The sequence below is a fragment of the Tripterygium wilfordii genome, chromosome 12 (genome assembly GCF_013401445.1).
Source record: "Tripterygium wilfordii isolate XIE 37 chromosome 12, ASM1340144v1, whole genome shotgun sequence".
Classification (NCBI taxonomy): Eukaryota; Viridiplantae; Streptophyta; class Magnoliopsida; order Celastrales; family Celastraceae; genus Tripterygium; species Tripterygium wilfordii.
In genome coordinates, this window is record NC_052243.1 from 12,745,038 (window position 1) to 12,764,565 (window position 19,528).

At 39.6% G+C, this 19,528-nt stretch overlaps 5 protein-coding genes across 6 annotated transcripts; 3 read left to right on the plus strand and 2 right to left on the minus strand.

Moving 5' to 3' along the window:
- Positions 1–760: 760 nt before the first annotated feature.
- On the plus strand, positions 761–6,422 carry LOC120010604 (importin subunit alpha-4-like). The gene is made up of 10 exons (XM_038861385.1): positions 761–1,134; positions 2,346–2,442; positions 2,529–2,620; positions 2,714–2,845; positions 3,149–3,334; positions 3,497–3,660; positions 3,847–3,925; positions 4,095–4,223; positions 5,028–5,155; positions 5,776–6,422. Exons 1-10 carry the CDS (start codon positions 919–921, stop codon positions 6,155–6,157), a joined length of 1,605 nt encoding a protein of 534 aa, XP_038717313.1. The 5' UTR covers positions 761–918; the 3' UTR covers positions 6,158–6,422.
- Positions 6,423–6,802: 380 nt separating this feature from the next.
- On the plus strand, positions 6,803–10,923 carry LOC120010605 (rhodanese-like domain-containing protein 6). 2 transcript variants are annotated; one of them, XM_038861387.1, is made up of 9 exons: positions 6,803–7,031; positions 7,131–7,292; positions 7,441–7,546; positions 7,747–7,945; positions 8,309–8,390; positions 8,596–8,678; positions 9,137–9,269; positions 9,597–9,741; positions 10,061–10,923. In XM_038861387.1, exons 1-9 carry the CDS (start codon positions 6,852–6,854, stop codon positions 10,675–10,677), a joined length of 1,707 nt encoding a protein of 568 aa, XP_038717315.1. In that variant the 5' UTR covers positions 6,803–6,851; the 3' UTR covers positions 10,678–10,923. The 2 variants fall into 2 exon arrangements, with proteins under 2 accessions (XP_038717315.1, XP_038717314.1); XM_038861386.1 differs by having other exon boundaries at positions 6,804–7,031; positions 9,926–10,923.
- A 131-nt stretch (positions 10,924–11,054) lies between these two features.
- LOC120010607 (protein AGENET DOMAIN (AGD)-CONTAINING P1-like) lies at positions 11,055–13,517 on the minus strand. The gene is made up of 3 exons (XM_038861389.1): positions 12,911–13,517; positions 11,753–12,208; positions 11,055–11,366 (listed from the first exon to the last, which is right to left on the minus strand). The coding sequence occupies exons 1-3, from the start codon at positions 13,514–13,516 to the stop codon at positions 11,352–11,354; spliced, it is 1,077 nt and encodes a 358-aa protein (XP_038717317.1). The 5' UTR covers position 13,517; the 3' UTR covers positions 11,055–11,351.
- A 949-nt stretch (positions 13,518–14,466) lies between these two features.
- On the minus strand, positions 14,467–17,015 carry LOC120010606 (putative pentatricopeptide repeat-containing protein At1g56570). Its single transcript, XM_038861388.1, has 2 exons — positions 16,404–17,015; positions 14,467–16,184 (listed from the first exon to the last, which is right to left on the minus strand). Exons 1-2 carry the CDS (start codon positions 17,013–17,015, stop codon positions 14,973–14,975), a joined length of 1,824 nt encoding a protein of 607 aa, XP_038717316.1. The 3' UTR covers positions 14,467–14,972.
- A 306-nt stretch (positions 17,016–17,321) lies between these two features.
- On the plus strand, positions 17,322–19,519 carry LOC120010163 (psbP domain-containing protein 1, chloroplastic). Its single transcript, XM_038860874.1, has 3 exons — positions 17,322–17,553; positions 18,585–19,019; positions 19,144–19,519. The coding sequence occupies exons 1-3, from the start codon at positions 17,401–17,403 to the stop codon at positions 19,366–19,368; spliced, it is 813 nt and encodes a 270-aa protein (XP_038716802.1). The 5' UTR covers positions 17,322–17,400; the 3' UTR covers positions 19,369–19,519.
- Positions 19,520–19,528: the final 9 nt, after the last annotated feature.

A 19,528-nucleotide genomic window follows, 5' to 3' on the forward strand; every position in this document is an offset into this window, starting at 1 on the left:
CTAACGAGTTTACATATCCTACATTGTTCAAGGCTTGTAGCATAACAAGGGATGAGAATGAAGGTGTGCAGGTCCATGCTCATGGGGTGAAAAATGGGTTTACTGGAAATGTTTCACTTACGCAGTTCAGGTGTTCGAATGTATGCCTCTTTCGGGAAAGTAGCGGAGGCAAGAAGGATGCAGACCAACCAAGATGTTGTTTGTTGGAATGCAATGATTGATGGATACTTGAAATGCGGAAATGTAGCGGTAGCTAATTAAGGAGCTGTTTGATTCCATGAAAAGAAAAAATATCGGGTCTGACAATGCAATGATATGCGGGTGGTTAGCTGATTCATTGTGGGATTGTTTGATAAAATGACTGAAAGAGATGACATATCTCGGAGTGCAATGATTGATGGGTATATCAAAGTAGGGAATTTTAAGGAGGTTTTGGATATTTTCAATGCAATGCAAAGAGGGAAATTAGTCTACAGAACAGAAATATGCTCTTTCAAGCGGTATGAGCAATTCGATTCCAGATTTCTTTAGATCCAGTATTAGGCCCTGCATTGTTGGATATGTATGCAAAATGTGGCTGTCTATATTTACCAAAATCAAATATTATTGCTTGTTTATAAAAAATGTGGCTGTCTATATATATATATATATATATATATATATTTGCATAAAAAATTTATAACTACCTAAACATTCATGTACTTCCATTAAAAAAAAATAAACAAATTCAAATAAAAAGTGTACAAGACCAAGACAACTACGACCGCGCTTTTATAGTCGGGATCGAGTAATCAAGTCCTTTCTCATCTCACGCGAGCTTTCCTTTTGTCATTTTGTCGAATACATTCCCTGCAAAGCCCGCCCTAGGAGTAGGAGTGGTAACACATAGACCCCAGTTTGACTCGACCAAACAAGACAATGTCCTTGCGCCCTAGCACGAGGACGGAGGTAAGGAAGAAGGCCTACAAGAGCGGGGTGGACGCCGAGGATGCGCGGAGGCGGAGAGAGGATAATCTGGTGGAGATCAGGAAGAACAAGCGTGAGGATAACTTACTCAAGAAGCGCCGCGAGGGACTTCTCCTCCAGTCCCAGCAGCAGGATGCCTCACAAAATGCCGCCGCCATGGAGAAAAGGGTACCCATTTTGATTCTCTTTACATACTCTCTCTCTATTCGAGTTTTGTGTGACCTGTTGTGATTAGTGGGTTTTGTTGGATTTCTTGCTGGGGCGTGTGGGGGACATTGATTTGCGTTTAGAGTATTGATCTCAAGGGCGATCTAAACTTGAATCTCAAGTAAATTAGGTACTGTACTAAGTACTTTTTCTTGGTTGCACTTGGATGTATGTAATATGATTGATGGGTAACGTGGAGGAGTAAGTAGAAGTTCAAGTTTGGAGCATGGGCTTATTTGAAGTTGATTGGATTGGAATATGCTTCTTTAAGGATTTTTTTATGTATGTATGTGTACATCTAGTATCGATGCGGAAATCCAGGGAAAAGGGTGACATCGTTTGGCTGGGTGGGGGGGAGAGGGGGCGGTTGTTGAACGTGCTGCTTTATTGAAAAAATGTTGAGTAGGTGTTTGGCAAGAATCTTTTGATGGTAACATCAGATCAGATAATCAGAACTTTAATGTCAAAGAACTTGGTTTCGTGTATTTCTTCCCCTCAATTTGTAGTGAATATGATAGTTTATGGAGAATCAAGGATTAAGAGGGGGACATTGCTGTAATATTTTTAAAAAAAAATTGACTGCACAAAAGTGGAGATATCCACCTTGCAATCATCAAGGGTTTGGATAACTGTTGATTAGTCTGATTCTTGGATGCATTGGTTCCTTTGTTATAGGATAACTGTTTTTAAGTTTTGTTGAGTAGGTTATGTGGTTTTTAAAAAGTGGAACCTCTCGTAGGTCGGGCATTGTAAAGGAAACTTAGGATACTAGTGGTCCAGAGACTGAGATTCGAGCCCAAGACCACCTAGTTTGCTTCTTGAAATGTTTGTTACATTTTGACGATAATGTTATTCTATCTTGCTGATCCTGATCTTGGTTACTAAAAAGACTTGAAGGGCCATTGGCATATTTGATTAGTAGCCGTTCAAGAATAATAGCCCATTTGCATTGCTCTAGATTCTTTTCTACTGTTAAATGCTGCTATTTTTCTAAAGATTCCATTTAGACTTTTCAAATAAAAGGATATTTGTTAAAACAGCTGAATTCAATTTTTTTCTTTTGTATACTATTTGATTTGATTGTTACTGGTTTCTTATCGAGCTTTTTTTTTTTACTGTGTGCAATTTTTTTCCTGTCATGAAAAAAATTTATGCATCATTATATCTCACAGTTGGAAAGTATTCCTATGATGGTTCAAGGAGTCTGGTCTGATGATCCTGCTTCGCAGCTGGAAGCAACCACTCAGTTTAGAAAGCTATTGTCCATTGGTATGCACTTGATTCCAACACAGAACATTGTTAATCGAGGAACATAACATCTATGTTGTTGACTTTTGTTTGGTATTATTGTGTAGAGCGCAGTCCTCCAATTGATGAAGTAATTAAAGCAGGTGTTGTCCCTCGCTTTGTGGAGTTTCTTCAAAGGCTTGATCTGCCTCAACTCCAAGTAGGGATTTTTCTACGAGTTCCCTTCTTGTTTGAGTTGGAAATTTCTGTTTGATGATATTGATTGCCAGGATTATTGTGCCCTGATTTGTAGTTTGAGGCTGCTTGGGCATTGACCAACGTTGCATCTGGGACATCAGAGCATACACGAGTTGTAATTGAACATGGTGCTGTTCCCATGTTTGTTCAGCTTCTTAGTTCTGCCAGTGATGATGTCAGAGAGCAGGTTCTCTGTTGCCTCTTCTTTTAGTGATAATATTCTTTTGATAAGAGATTAGAATCTCAATTCTCAACCTCTGTCTTTCTAAATCCCTTATTTATTGGTGTTTTGATGATGGATATTTTTTACAAATTTTTTTCCTTCTTTCTATTCCTACTCGTGATTTGTTTTCTTCTTTAAATACTATCATATTCTCACTTCAATATGTTGCCCCCTAACTATGCTCCCCTCAATGACCACTCCATTAACAAAACTTTCCCCAAGGCTGTTGCATATTGATTTGTTTGCCAATTTGTGTTGTCTTTATAGGCTGTATGGGCTTTGGGCAATGTTGCCGGTGACTCCCCAAGTTGTAGAGATCTTGTTCTTGGTAATGGTGCTCTCATACCATTATTAGGTCAGTTAAATGAACGCTCAAAACTATCCATGCTAAGGAATGCAACCTGGACTTTGTCGAACTTTTGTCGTGGCAAGCCGCCCACACCTTTTGAACAGGTGCACACTGGCAGACATATTCAAAGCCTTTCCCCCTTTGTTCTGCTCGAATTAACCTAGCTTATGTGCTATTATGTTTGAATGATTAATGATATCCTTTTCTGGCATCATAGAGGTTGATATTTTACTGTGACCATAATATCTATCAATGGCCTCTGTCAGGTGAAGCCCGCATTACCGATTCTCCAGCAACTTATTCACCTGAATGATGAGGAAGTTCTAACTGATGCTTGCTGGGCCCTCTCTTATCTTTCAGACGGTCCAAATGACAAAATTCAGGCAGTGATTGATTCAGGTGTTTGTCCACGGCTTGTGGAACTTCTGACGTAAGTTCCCATCTCCTAAACTTATCTGATGTAGAACTTGCATGCCATTTCTCGTAAATTTGTATTTTTGCTTTGTTGTAAAATATATTTTTGTGGACCACCACACGAATATTTTGCCTTCACTATTTTTTCCTATGATCATTTTATCTACACCCATCGTTATTGACTAAAATATGTTTTTACTAGTCATCCATCACCTACAGTTCTTATTCCTGCCCTACGGACAGTGGGAAACATTGTTACGGGTGATGATGCACAGACTCAGGTACTAACTATATATGAATTGTCTACTAGATTTTGTTTCTGTACTTACAGTTCATCTTTCAACATGTCGATTGGTAATTGGTATTGGTGTACTTTCTAATATGATTTTTTGCATTTTATTTCTTTCACACAATCATGGCTAAAGTGACAAAACATTCTGTGTGTTACAGTTTATAATTGATAACAAGGCGCTCCCTTGTCTTCACCAACTTCTCACACAAAATCACAAGAAAAACATAAAAAAAGAAGCTTGTTGGACAATCTCAAACATTACAGCTGGAAATAGAGGTCAACTACAGGTGTTGCGTTCTCTCTAACCATTTATTGTGCATAATATTTTCCTTGATTAGAAATTATATCTATGGTTGCCCATGCATCTTGATTTACATTATTTATTTTGGGGTTTTGCTAATTTCGTTTATTTTTTCCGAATGATACGCTTTTCATACCATAATTATTTTTTTCTTTTCAAAGTAGTCATCAAATCTGTAGAACATTGTTTTTAATAGATTTCTGTCAAAGAATGTGGTGTTGACTCATGTTTTGTCACTTCTTTTATTTTAAGTTCTTTTCTAGCTGACACTGATGTTTTCTGCTGATTGTTAGAAAATATTTTTCTTTGTAATTTGCTTAAAGTTGTGTCATAGATGGTAAGCACGTGCAGAAGGATATTATTTTTTTTGGCTGAAGCCAATCATGCTTCATTGCTGTCACTTTGAGATAGGAAACATATTGGCAGAAATTGTCGATTCACATGAATTTGTTTGCTTCTTTTGGACCCCATCAGAACGTTGCATTCACATGAATTTGTTTTCACTAAGATCATTTCTACATCACTGAGAGTAGACCGTAAGTTTGTATTTACTGCAGTTTTGTTATCTGCACTCTGTAACTTCTGACTTGGGTACCGGAAGTTCTGGCTTGCAAGTGTTTCTTGTTTTCAGTGACGAGTCTGATATGTAATACTTTCTGCTGGATTATTTCATTTGGTTGTTGCCAAGTGACATTTTTCAGAGTACAAGCCCCTCAAAATTAGTTAGCTATAGAAGTGTTACATACTTACATCCTTGATTGTTATCATGTGTTGTATTATCCGTGAACAGGCAGTTATTGAGGCTGGTATCATCCTTCCTCTAGTACATCTTCTCCAACACGCAGAGTTTGACATAAAAAAGGAGGCGGCATGGGCCATCTCAAATGCTACTTCTGGAGGTTCTCATGAGCAAATACAGTATGTCTTCTGCCTTCATTTTTGTCATTGGTCTTTCTTGCCTGCCTTCTTTTTCAAAAAAAAAAAGGCATAGTCCATTTTTGCCTGCATGCACACCAAGATAAATGTGCAGATCAAGAATCAGACTGTTGATGTCTTTCTCAGCTGCTCTGCTGTAGGCCGTTCTTTTTCGGCAGCCCCTTCCCTATTTCTCACTTTCCTGCTCTCTTTTGACAAGTTGACAGATTAGGACACTGTTGTTAGTGTGTGTCATCTTGCTAGGGTAGTGAGCTGTTAGACAGCAACAATTTAAATTGTTTTATTGGAGATAGCAGAGCCCAGTGCAATGGAGATGGGGAAGCCCAACTATAGGCTAGATTAGCTTGGTTTGGCCATGAAGATAGTAGATTGGTTGTCATTGTGTAATCTCCATCAACTGTAGTTCTCGAGCTTTGGTTTTGCAACAATATACTATGGGAACAGTAATTTCAATTCCTCATCTAAGCAACCTTGTACTGTGAATTACTGAATTTCAACCATTTCGCTTTACCCTTGCCATATGAATGTATGATCGATATCCGTTTCATGAGTGTTCACTAAATTTGGTAGACACAACTAAACATTTTTTTTTTTTGTTGCAGATTCCTAGTTAGCCAAGGTTGCATTAAACCACTCTGTGATCTTCTAATCTGCCCGGACCCAAGGATTGTGACAGTGTGCCTTGAGGGGTTGGAGAATATTCTCAAGGTAGGTGAGGCAGACAAGGAGATGGGACTCAATGATGGAATTAATCTCTATGCACAAATGGTTGATGAAAGTGACGGATTGGATAAGATTGAAAATCTGCAGAGCCATGACAACAATGAGATTTACGAGAAGGCTGTTAAGATCCTGGAGAAATATTGGGCGGAGGAAGAAGGGGAAGAACAGAATCCCCAAGATGGTGGGGATGCAAATCAGCAGGGTTTTGCATTTGGAAATAACCAGCCCAACCTACCCCCCGGTGGCTTCAACTTTGGCTGAAGTAGTAGCTTGTGTATTTGTTTCCCAGCTTTGTAGCTTGAGTATTTATCTATTCTTTTTGCCATGGGTCAGTGTTTTTGTTCTGACATGCGGGCTTTTATTGGTTATGGAATTTGGTGAAGCGTTATAGCTTTATTTATTTGTCTACAAAATTGAGTGCCAAAGACTCAGAATTGAATTTTGTTTGAGTACGGTCATAGGAAGCGTTTTTCTTCCTGGTGATTATTTTGATGTCAATTTTGATTGCTGCCTGCATATTTATTTATCCATAATTTGGTTTAAGTTTGTTTTGGCATGCAAGTGAAGTAAGAGCCTTTGCTGCTTCCAGCAAATTACAGAGGATACCTTCACAAAATCATGCCATCACAGGCAATGGTAGTAGTGTTGCTTATTAGCTTAAGCGGGTTAAGTATATTTTTGTTCTAATTTCAACTTTCCGTTAATGAAATCAATTTTTCTGTGATGTGATGAAAAGTATACTTAACCTCAATTACGTTATCTGACTAAGGCTCAATTTTTATGTAGATTGGTGAAGCCCGTTTTAGATTTGGGCCCATCTGGGCATTTGACAGGAGAAATGAGTGACCAAAATGCAGCCCAGCCCAGCCCATTTTAATTTGACGCGGCTCCGTTTTTGTCTCTTGAATTTCACCTGTCTCTCTGCCGAGACCTGAGCGTTAACGGGAGCTCTTAAATGTCCCTGTCAATGTCTGACGATGAGGCTCGGGACCAAGGCCGGTATGGCGTGCTTCTGTACTACAAATACACCTCTATTCCCGACCTCGACAACCTCGTCTCCTTCTACCGCTCAAACTGTGACTCACTACGCTTACTTGGCCGAGTCCGGGTCGCCCCACACGGTGTCAACGTCACCGTAAGGCGTATGTTTTTTTTTTCTTTGTAGCTAATAAATCATGATGTGTCTTTGTTTGATGCGTTGCAAGCGATTCTTTTTTTCTTATATTCTGATTAGGTTGGTGGGGAGCTGTCGTCTGTGGAGAGACACATCGCGGCGGTGAAGGGGAACTCTTTGTTCGAAGGGACTGACTTCAAGCTTGCGACTTGTGACTATCCATTGAACGAAAAGGTTGCGAGGGAATGTGGTTTCACTTCTCTTTCTGTCCGAGTTGTCAAGGTCATTCTTCGTCACTAATTCAATTTGATTTTGTCTTGTTCTTATGTTGGGTTTGTGTTGTTTGTGATGGTGGAATTTTGTTTAATGGATGGAAATGCGATTATATGTTTCTATTACGCTGATTACTCTGTTTAATATGTAAATTCAGGAACTGGTTACTTTTAGTTGTCATCCTCTGTTAAAATCTCCTGACATTTCAAATGCCGGGAGGCATCTCAATGCTGCCGAGTTCCATTCTGTTATTGAGAGTGCCGGTAATTGCCCCCGACCACATCTCTGAATCTCTTTTTCTAATTATGGGATATTTGTTTCCAAACCCACCCACCCACCCCCCCCCCCCCCCCCCCCCCCTTACTAGGATGTAGTGTTGTTTTCCCATTTTGCTGTTCTAGTTTACAGCCTATAAGCAAGGGGGTTTTGATATGATGTGACAATTCTGGTTATTTTTTTTCAGAGAGAATTATGGACAAAGATGGTCCAACTAAAGCTAGGGAACTTGTTCTGTTGGATGCAAGGAATTTGTACGAGACAAGAATAGGGAAGTTTCAATCACCCAATGTGGAAACTTTGGATCCAAGGATTAGGCAGTATAGTGATTTGCCCTCATGGATTGATGAAAATTCTGAAAGGTTGCGAGGAAAGCATGTCCTTATGTAAGTGTTAGTGTGGGGATGACTTTTTTTGTTTGTTTTTTTCAGCATCTTTTATTCTTCGGTTGTCCATAACTCATTGGTTTTTCCTATTTAATATGATGGATATAGTCTCACTATTTGAGTGCACTTAGGAGCATTACTTGATTGAAAAGGTCACAATCCTAAGCCTCTTTGGAACTTGCTTGTTCTGCCTTTATTATCTACCACTCCCGCTTCTAAGCAAATAATTATGATCACTTATATTTATTGTCAAATCATATAGTCTTTTACCGAGATATCTACTCTTGAAACAATTTGTTTGACCTTTTCCCATGCAGCACAACATATTCTTTTCAGCTTAAACATTTCCTAGTTTTTCTGCAGGTACTGCACTGGTGGAATCAGGTGTGAGATGGCATCCGCATATTTAAGGTCAAAAGGTGCTGGATTTGAAAATGTGTTTCAGGTAAGCTCTTGACCCCTATATGAATCTGTGTTTCTGGTAAGGTCTGGGAGCCCACTGGGGTTGAAAAGGCTATCTTTATTTTGGCTGTCTATTTTACCATAGTATTAGAAATAAATGAAACAAAAAATGTTGCTCTAATTTATTAAGTTCTGTGTTAGTTGATGGTGATGTGAATATATCTATTATTGATATGGCTTTGTTGCAGTTATTTGGTGGAATACAACGTTACTTAGAACAATTTCCTGATGGTGGCTTTTTCAAAGGAAAGAATTTTGTTTTTGATCACAGGTATGATCTTTTAGTTGCTGAATGCCTCTGATTATTATTTTGAGTATCAGTATCTTATTGTTATCTTGATCCAGTCGATGGGTCAGGCAATCTTTCTTTTGTACAGGCCTTTACTGTATTTTACAAAAAAAAGTTGGTTAAATTGTTCTCCTTTGTATATAAACCTGGAAGGCTTATCCCAGTGGTTCTTGTTTTTCTGCCCTTAGGTTCTAGAAAATCCTTGGCTTTTGATCACTTTAAATAATTTGTTTTGTTTGAGAATGCAAAGCAGCAGCTGTACAACCTATGCTGATGCTAGTAATGATATTAGCTTGAGAATCATTCTTCTTCTTTGGTTGTGAACTGCATCAGTCCTTTTATTACTTGGGGCCTTGGACTATTCTATGACCATATGCAACTGCCTTAAATGTCAAAGTTGCTTAAGAAGTGATTTTCTAGCTTTTGTCATGTGGCTGTAGGATCTCTGTTGGGAGCTCAGATGCAGATGTTAAGGGTACCTGCCTTCTTTGCGGATTGTCTTTCGATGATTATTCTCCTCGGTGCCGATGCTCTTATTGTAGAATGCTTGTTTTGGTCTGTGATAGTTGTCGGGTATGTACATTTAAGATTCTTTAGTCATTGCATGTTGAGTTGTTGACCGACTCTTTGAGTTCGCGATTTCATTACACTCTTTCTCTAGCTCCCACTTTCCAGTTTCTAGTAAATATTTCATCTACTTCCATCATCATCATCATCCGAGCCTTTATCCCAAAAGTTTGGGATCGGCTACACGAGTATATGAGAAGATCATTGGAAATTTCACCTACCTCCTGTGTTTTAAAAAAGTTCTTACTCAACCTTGACTTTTGTCATTGTTGCACTTCTTAGTTTCTGTTTCGTGAGTTCTTATTTGTAGATTGTTTTGTTGTCAACCGACAGATGGAGGATGGTCTTTATGTTTGTGAGCTGTGCCAAAAGCATCGTCAACTTATTGAAGTGGGGAAGTCACGAGTAATATTGCCACAGATTGAGCCAAATACCATTTCGTTGGATGCCAAAGTTTCTCCTCTTCCACTGGGGCATGGTAAGGTCTGTAATCCTATATCCTATAGAATGCTTTGCTTCAACATATATGAGAAGAAAATTAATTGTCCATACCCTCTGTTTATAATGGCATATAACTCTTCATGCAATATTATCACGTTTTCCTTTTCTCTTTCCCTAAATTTCTTGGTCTAAAGCAAACCATTATCCATCTCCAAATGTAGGAACTGGTTGTCCAAGAAAACTAAGAATCCTATGTTTGCATGGGTTTCGGCAGAATGCCTCCAGTTTCAAAGGAAGAACAGCATCATTGGCCAAGAAGCTCAAAAGTATTGCTGACCTAGTCTTTGTTGATGCAGCCCATGAATTGCCATTCATCTACCAACCTAGTTTCACAGAGCTACAGCGGGATTCTGCATCATCTCCATCAGAACAAATTCCCGCTCCTCCGTCAGAGAATTGTAGGAAGAAGTTTGCGTGGTTGGTAGCACCTGGTTTCAGTGACAGGTTTGAAAAAGATTGGAAGGTAGCAGATGGTCCATTTGATCCTCTCCAATATCAACAGCAAACTGGTGGCCTTGATGTATCACTTACATATTTGAAGGATGTATTCTCTCGGGAAGGGCCATTTGATGGGATCTTGGGATTTTCGCAGGGCGCGGCCATTGCGGCTTCTGTGGCTGCACAAAGAGGGAGGCTATTGGGTGACATTGATTTTAGATTTGTGATTTTGTGCTCAGGGTTTGCTCTTCATTCACCAGAGCTCGATAAAGGATCAATCAACTGCCCTTCGCTCCATATCTTTGGCAACGACCTCGGCAAGGACAGGCAGATTGCAAGCCAAGCAAGCAGAGAACTTGCTTCATTGTTCGAAGATGGTTGCTCAATTATTATTGAACATGATTTTGGTCATATCATCCCCACTAGGTCTCCATACATGGATGAAATCAAGGATTTCCTTCGAAGATTTCTTTGACTTATGAAGTTGTTGACCTGATGCTTGGAATGTGGGATTCACTGCCATAACACATCAGAAAGGAGTTTTGACAATCACTTGCCATCGGGTGGGGGGGGTCAACACCAGCTTCTTTTTTTTTTTTTTTTGTATGATTTACATTTCTGCAGCTTCATTCTTGGAGTTTTGCATGCTGAGAAACTTGTTAAATGTAACTGTGGATTATGTGTCAATTCATTAGGGGGTGATTTTCTTTTTTTTGAGAAAGACCTACTACCTTCATGTTTCAGAATGATGATGCTCTCTATCTATAAGGATCATTTAGCCACCAAAGATTAATAATGAAGTATTGAAGTGTATACATATATATATATAATAAGTAAATCTGGGCTTCAAAATGGCACAAAAAGGAAACCAAAGGATCAAGGTTGCAGGTTATATTTCTGAAGCATACATACCTATTCAAGGTGAACCCTTGAGTCGATTCATGTCACAAACTGATAAAAAAGTCAGATGTTTTGATGAGAGTCCAAACTGCTCCAGAGACCAAAACAGCCACTAGTATTTTAGACGTTTATTTACATACTCTTACTACCAAATGCTCCAGATCGGATGGAATGTAATTAACAGCTACTCATCAATGCAACAACACTGTACACAGTCATGGCAAAAATCTCTTGCTTTGTCCAGCAAGGTCATAACTCCAAAGCCTGGCAAGAAATTACAGTGACCAAACCATCAGTAACGACTTTAATTTAAACAGGGTTGTTTGCTGTTTCCTACTAGAGTCATTGTCGTCGATGATAGGAGCATATGAACTATAAAATAAGCCAAATAAAATGTCATTGTCAAAGATATATAAACGATAAAATAAACTGTGGGGGTTCCTTATCTATAAAAATAAAAAATAAAAAAAAAACCAACTTACGGGTGTAATTTTGATTGAATGGTTAGAAATTCTACCCAACTCAGAACCCTCCAACGAGGCAATGCGGCAATGAGCAGGATACAACTTTGGGTTACAAGAGCGACCCGATAGTATAAGAGCTTTAAGAGTAATAAAAATGCATTAGATTAGAATAACTAAGAATCATACCCTGGATGCCATAACCCATTTGCCATCAATCCAGTCCTGGTGTAGCCTTAACTCAGAGTCTCGAAACTCTATCTCCTCACTAGTGGTCTTGAAGTAAACAATGTGTTTTGAGTTGCGTTGAGCTCTAGCAATCACACCTACCCACCAACCATCATTGTAGAGAGCATCAACCTCATCGAACAACTTGAAACCATCGACCATTAAAATTTCTGGTGGAGAAGGCCTAATGTGCAGAATGTCAACCTCTTCTCTTAGAAAGGTTTTATCGTCTTCTGTTTTCAAAGTCTGGTACTCGATACGGAACTTGTCCTTCCCCCATGGTTCAACAACAGTTGCAGCAAACCAAACACCTTCAAAACCTTTTTCGTCACTGCTTACTTCAACTTGTGTTCCCAGCCTATACACATGCTCTGTTGCTGATTCACTAGGTTTTACTTCCTCTACAAGTGGCAAATTCTGCAATTCAAGATAAAAAAGTAACAAAATAAGCCGAGTAAAGTGCTATACAGTAAACATAAGTCAATTTCCTAAAAATATAAGCCCTATACAAATTCAGTTCTAAGAACTTTTGAGGCCAAAAGCCGATTGCCATCAGTAATGTAAATAGCAACATTCCTTTCAAGAAATCCATGTACTATCTTCATTCTGATGCATGTATAAACTTCCCTTTCTTTCTCCCAAGTTCTCCCATATCGAAACTTACTAGCCATAACAGAAACTATTCCCTCATTTACCTTTGACTCTTCCCAAACCTCTCCATCTCACAACCTAATCAATGAAAACACACACATTTTCTTTCTTTTTTTCCTTCCCTCTTTTCCCTTTTGCACTTTTCAACCACCCTTAACAAAATCCCACAGTCCATTCCCAGCAACTTCTTTTCCCTTTTGCTTTCAATTTAGGAAAACAAGAACAAAGGAAAGAAGAATGACTACAATACAGAGTCGCTAGTTATAAAACCATCCAAAATTTCCCGATTGCAAATGAACCATGTAAATTAAACAAGAACGAGAACGAGAACGAGAACGAGAACGAGAACAAACAAGTCTTGGGAATAGAATTTTAGAAGTAGCTATATTCCCTCACAACTGCAATAACTATATTAATCGCTAGAATCTAACGACTGCGGAATATTTAGTTCAACAAAGAAAAACCCACCTCCACCTTCTCCTGATTCGGCTTCACGTTCTCCTCCTCAAATGGTGGTTTCCAAGCCCCATTTGCCCACTCTCTATGAAGCCTCAACTGCTCCTTCCCAAACTCCATCTCCTCCTTCGATCTCCTGAAATACACCGTAAACCTCCCCTCCCCTTCCTCCTTCGTTATCACGCCCTCCCACCACCCGTCCGAATGGAAAGCGTCAACTTCCTCGTCGAACTTGAACTCGCGCTCCTTCTCCGGTGGCTGCACGGGCCTTAGCATCACTGTATCCACAATCTCCCTCAGAGGCGCGGTGCCCTCTTCATCCACGAAAAGGCTGGTGTACTCCACATGCAGTCTGGAAGGGTCTCCAGGAGACGCGAGGCCAATGACGGTGCCCGTGAACCATGACCCCCGAAACCCCTCCTCGTTGGAGCTGATCTCCACGGGGGACCCGGGCTTGAAGTGCGGGTACTTGGCCGATTTCTTGGCGGATCGTGATTTGGGTTTCCTGCCCATCGTTAATTTGGGGTTGGGTTTTGGAGCACAAAACCCCTGTAGAGAGATTGAGTGCAAGAGTCGCAAAGAAAGAGAAGGAGGAGGAGTAAATGCCGTAAATAGCATCAGGTGAAGGAATGTCGTGTTAATTAAAAAACAGTAATCTAAGCTAATTTGTCTACCAAATCCAAAAGCTTAATCATATAAAACATATTCCTTTTAGCAAAGCTGACTCGTGTCTCCACGTCTTCTATCAGCCAAGTTCACAGCTCGGATTTACTTGCACCAACTCTAAAGTTTCAAGCTTTTCCATCAGATTCTCTCTCAGAGATGATCCTTACTGGCTTCATAAAAGACACCTATGCTGCAAGCAGAGTCTTCTAGTTCTCCACTGACCCATCTTTCATTCCCATCGATCACTCTCTCCAAATCTTCACTCACATTGAGAACCCAAATGGTTTCATCTATAACACCCTCGCCAGAGCGTATGTACTCAAGAAGATATGGATTTGTATAAATTGATGATGAAGAATAATGTGGGTTCTGATAACCATACATACTCAATTCTAGTTCAAGTTTTGCGCTCTTCGGTTTGGAACTTGACTCCCAGATCAACTAACCATGGTGATTTGTGAGTCACCAATACGTTGGTTTGTCAGTGTCACTTCAAGTTGCAGACATGCAAACGCTGTCCACCTGAAGAAAGTATTGACCTTTTTCCAATGAGAAGATGCTCTTGCAACAGTTTACCCACTTATAGAGTTTGATTTTTTTTTTAGTTTAATTTAGTCAAACTATGCTTGTATATGGTGATTTTGCTTGTAGAACTTTGAGGGTTAGTAGTTTATAGCAGCACAGAGAACATGGCAATGCTATGTTTGTCACTTATAGTGCATTTGTTGACCCATTATGCGTGGTATGTGCAAATAACTGGATGCTTGTGAATTCTCTTATGCCTTATATTTACATTGCATTGGATTTATGCTCCGTAACCCAGCTTCTTACTTCTCTGAGTTTCTACAGAGTCTCGCAGATAAATAGGGCGGGCAGCACATGGAAAAGGAAAGAAACACGAATAAACCATAAATATATTTTATTTTTGATCTGTAAATAAATAGGGACAGAAGATTCAGTAATTGATTCTCACAAATTTATAATATGAATTCACATTGTCGATCCAACATCAATGTTTGGGTAAAAGGCTTTGATGATTTCACTTAAAAGTCAAAACTAACCAGGACTTCCTTTGAAATCTTCTCCGGGGATCAGCAGAAGGGAGAGCAAAGTAGTATATTTCTGCAGGCGCTCAGTAATGCAGCTGTGGCTATTATTGTTAGCTGCAGTTTCAGTGGGCGCCATAATTAACTGTTTTATTTGCTGGTGTTGATGTATGTCTTACTGCACTGTGCATGCTTCGATGGCCATGGCTTTAGAATTAACAGAATGAACTTGTTTGCTCACGGCAGCAGTTATATCCCCCAATCCTTCCTCTTTTTTACTAATGGCACCCTACTTGTACGCATGAATCAACTTTACTGACGGAGAACTTGGATATTTTCATCTGAGCTCATAAAGCTTCATTCTAAGTCACATCTTCTTGATCATGTAGCAGGCAATCTAAATCGGGTACATAACCGACTTCTTTCATATGCCATGTCAGAAACTCTAGAACTTCGTATACAGACTCAATATGAGAAGACGTCTTATCTCTAACAACAAAACTATATACTTGGTTTCTTACCTCAATCCAACTCATACCAGCCTCTCTCTTGCTCCCCATTCCTCTTATCAACTTCCTCATTTTGGCAAATTCCACCCACTTCCCTTCAGCAGCATACATATTTGATAACATCACAAGAGTTCCCACCATACTAGGCCTCAAATTTAATAACCTCAAAGCTGCCAACTTGCCCAATCTTGGAAGCTTATGGGCATTACAAGCACCAAGAAGTGCCCCCCAAACAGACGCATCTGGCTTGAATGGCATACTCTGAATAAGTTGATAAGCCTCTTCCACTCTCCCTGCCCGACCTAGCAAATCCACCACACACCCATATATCTCCTGATCTGGAGTGATGTTATAATCACTCATCATAGAGTTGAAATACCTCAAACCTTCATCCACAAGTCCAGCATGACTACAAGCACTGAGAACTGCCATGAACACTATCTGATCAGGCCTGATGCCAGAGGTTACCATCTCATCAAACAACTCAACAGCCTCTTTTCCATATCCATGAGCCCCATATCCAATCATCATCGAAGTCCAAGATACCAAATTTCTACACGACATTTCACCAAAGATGTTGTGTGACTCTGTTATGCTTCCACACTTGGCATACATATCAATCAAGGCATTTGCCAATGCCAAATTCCCATCTAGGCCTCTTCGAAAAATCCCTCCGTGAACTTGCTGCCCACATCTCAAAACTGCTAAATTAGCACATGCAGCTATAATGCTTGTGAATGTAAAGCAATTTGGACTATAACCTTCTGATTCCATCTGAAAAAATATGCAAAGAGATTCACTGGGATCCAGTCTTTCATAACCAGCTATTAAGGTGTTCCAAGTGATCAAATCTTTTTGTGTCATCTCTTGAAAGTATTGATTTGCCTTCGATAAATGACCACACCTAAGATACATGTCTAGCATAGAATTCGTGACAGGGAGATTGGATTCAAACCCATGTTTCATTACAGCTGCATGTATTTGCTTGCCAACAGTAAGCGAGCTAATCGAGGTGCAAGCTCTGACTGCTATGGAAATGCTATATGGATTCATTTCGGCATCCTCCTGTTTCTCATAAAAGAAAAAAAAAGTTAGGCATATTATATCTATTATACCCAATTTCTGTAAATATGAAGATGAAACCACTTGAACCCTTAAATACTTATGCACCGTTACAGGATTTCTAAAGCTCGCAAGAAACTAAGAGCACAGTATAAAGCCTATGAGCCTATCTTTAAGGCTATTACCACAGTATTTAAAAAATCACACATTTCTATGGCTTACCAGTAGCATTTGCTTGAAGACTTGAAGCCCACTGAAGCCGTCACCTCTATGAGTGTACCCTGTGATCATGGTTGTCCATGATACATGATTTTTTGTTTGGATACCATGAAAAATCATGCATGCATCGTCCATGTTAATGCAGCAGGTAGCATACAAGTCCATCAAGGCGTTGTCAACATATATAGACCCCTCAATGCCACACTTAATGTAAAAGCCATGAACTAACGCCCCACAAGCAAGAGACTTCGTGCCCTTGCAAGCCTTTAGGACACTCGACATGGTGAACTCATTTGGGTTTACTCCACTCCTCGTCATATCGCAGAAAACAGTCCATGCGTGGATGTTAAGACTGCATGATGTATAGCCTGCAATCATGGCCGTCCACGCTACGACATCTCTTTCAAGCATTTCATCGAACACTGTACGTGCTTCTCTAAATAAGCCCTTGTCAAAATATGATTTGACGAGGTTTGTTGCTAAAATGGAGGGTTCTTTTGGTAAAAAGGGTACGTTTGATTGGGTAGACGTCTTTTGGGCCAATTGGAGAGCATTCTTTATCATGGGCGGGATTGGGTGGAATTGGGTGGTGAATGGTAAATTCCTAGAAATCATGCTCAAGGTTTCACACTATCAAACCCTCTCCAAATGAATAAAAAATCTTTCCCAATGAGCTTTCGTAAAATTCATGGGGAGGAGATGGGTAAATTTGTTGCTGTTTTATTTAGATGTGATAATGTAGGTTTCTAAGTGAAAATCATGCTACCACTACCACATGTTCAAATGTCATGAAAAGAATATAATTTATATAGATTTGAGGCCCATACAATTGACAATTGCCCTTGACTCCTTGGTATGTTGACGGCCTTGGGTTATTTCATTTGGGCTTGGACTTTGGCATAGAATTTCGATGTCCAACTAGTCTTCCCATTTTCTGTAACGACAGCTTGCTCTATCCATTAACTCACAACTGCACAACTGACAACTCTCTCATCCTCTAATGGCGACCGTACTAGAATCGCTCCTTTTTCCTGTCCAACTCTCCTTTGCAACTCGCTCTGGTGTTCCTCCCTCTACTGCTACAACTACAAATACTACTACACTTCCGCGTTGGCTCAGAAACTTGTCGTCTCACAAAGACCAATCCAGGATGGTAATTCTCACATTTCTCTACCTTCAACTTTATCTCTAGATGTAATTGAAATTTGTATTGTGGGTTGTCTTGAAAATGTGTGGTGAGATGCAAAAGTTGCTGAATTGATTGTTTTTAATTACTGAGATTCCTTGACCATACGAGAAATTCGGTGGATTGCTTGACCTACTTTAGCGATAACTAGGCAACAGAGAGCATAAGATAGGTCATATAAACTAGAAACTGGATATTCTATACGTTTAAAGGCCTCTTTTGAAAATGCGGATTGCACTTTTAGGATGTGTTTGTGTGAGCAATTCGATTAAAAGAGGGATACATTTTGCACTGCAATTGACAACAGGATGATTAGCAAAATATACTTTAGGATGATAGTCATTCCTAAGTCTGGATAAGGAGGCGGTAAAATTTGTGATGGAGGAATGTTGTTGTCTTGTTGGTTGACATCCTGACTAAAACTTGGCCAAACCTTATGGGCATAAATCCTATGATTGATGATTCATGTGGCAACCTTGAAATTCTTGTTTAAGGCTTGTTCTTGTTGTTGTCGTCATGGTTGTCAGGGATGTGGATGTTTGATCCACACTCTTGGCCTGTTTTATCGCAGTTCAAGACGTGAAACGCTTTTGAGGGCTGCATCTTGATGTGTGCATATGCGTGAACACTTTGTCTAAGTAGAGGAATTCACTTAAGTAGGATATATCTTTCACTGCAAAGTGATGAAGAGAATTGGAGTTTTGATACTTATGGGATGCATATTCCATATCAGTTCCCACTCTTCAAGACAAAATATCATTTAACACTTCTTAATGTTCCATTATTTATCATATCAGTTCCCATTCATTGAATTGTGTGTGTTCACTTAGCAAGGTGAAGCATGCTGCATGCGTGATCTGGGTGTCCATAGATTTCTCAGTTGTGGGAGTATTATGCCATTAGATGTGTTATTTATGTGTTAGCTCAATACAGTATGTCATGTTACATTGAAACATGTGTATAGCCTTCTCACGGCACGTTCTCTATCATATAATCAGACTATAGGTTTTGCAGTTCCGAGGAGGAATGCAATGGCCTTGATCTTGTCAACTTTTATCTTCTCAAAAGTTGGTTTCCAAGATATTGCATCCGCTCAGACATCTGTTGGGTTCAGGGAATATGTTGATACATTTGATGGTTATTCATTCAAGTACCCCCAGAACTGGATTCAAGTTAGAGGTGCTGGAGCAGACATATTCTTCAGGGACCCTTCTGTTCTAGATGAAAATCTGTCAGTGGAGATGTCATCTCCGTCATCATCGCGGTACCAGAGCGTTGAAGACTTGGGTCCACCCCAAGAAGCTGGAAAGAAAGTACTCAAGCAATATTTGACAGAATTCATGTCCACCAGGCTTGGTGTTAGGCGTGAATCAAACATTCTCTCTACATCATCAAGAGTCGCTGATGATGGGAAGATTTATTATCAAGTTGAGGTAGGAAACTCTGTGGAAGAAATTTACTGAATTATAGAACTTCTCCATTTCTTTCTTAAGTGTTGTTTTCTTTTCTTTTACTGCAACTCTTTGAATGTCTTCTTGACTGGATTTGTTGTATTAGGTAAACATAAAATCATATGCAGACGACAATGAGCTGGCCGTAATGCCACAAGACCGAGTAACTCGTCTGGAATGGAATCGACGTTACCTTTCAGTTTTAGGAGTCGAAAACAACAGATTGTATGAACTGAGATTACAGACACCAGAGAATGTTTTGGTGGAAGAGGAAAGTGATCTTCGCCAAGTTATGGATTCCTTCAGAGTAAATAAGGTGGTGGCTGGTTGATGAGCTTTGATATGATGAGGTTTTACTATTGCTTTGCTAGTTTAATTTTGAATTTTGGGCCTTCCATGGCATGTTTCAATTTCTTTATTCATCCACTGTGAGTTGTAGAATGATTTTCTTCTCATAGGTGTCGTTATGCTCTTCAATCGTCATTACAGTA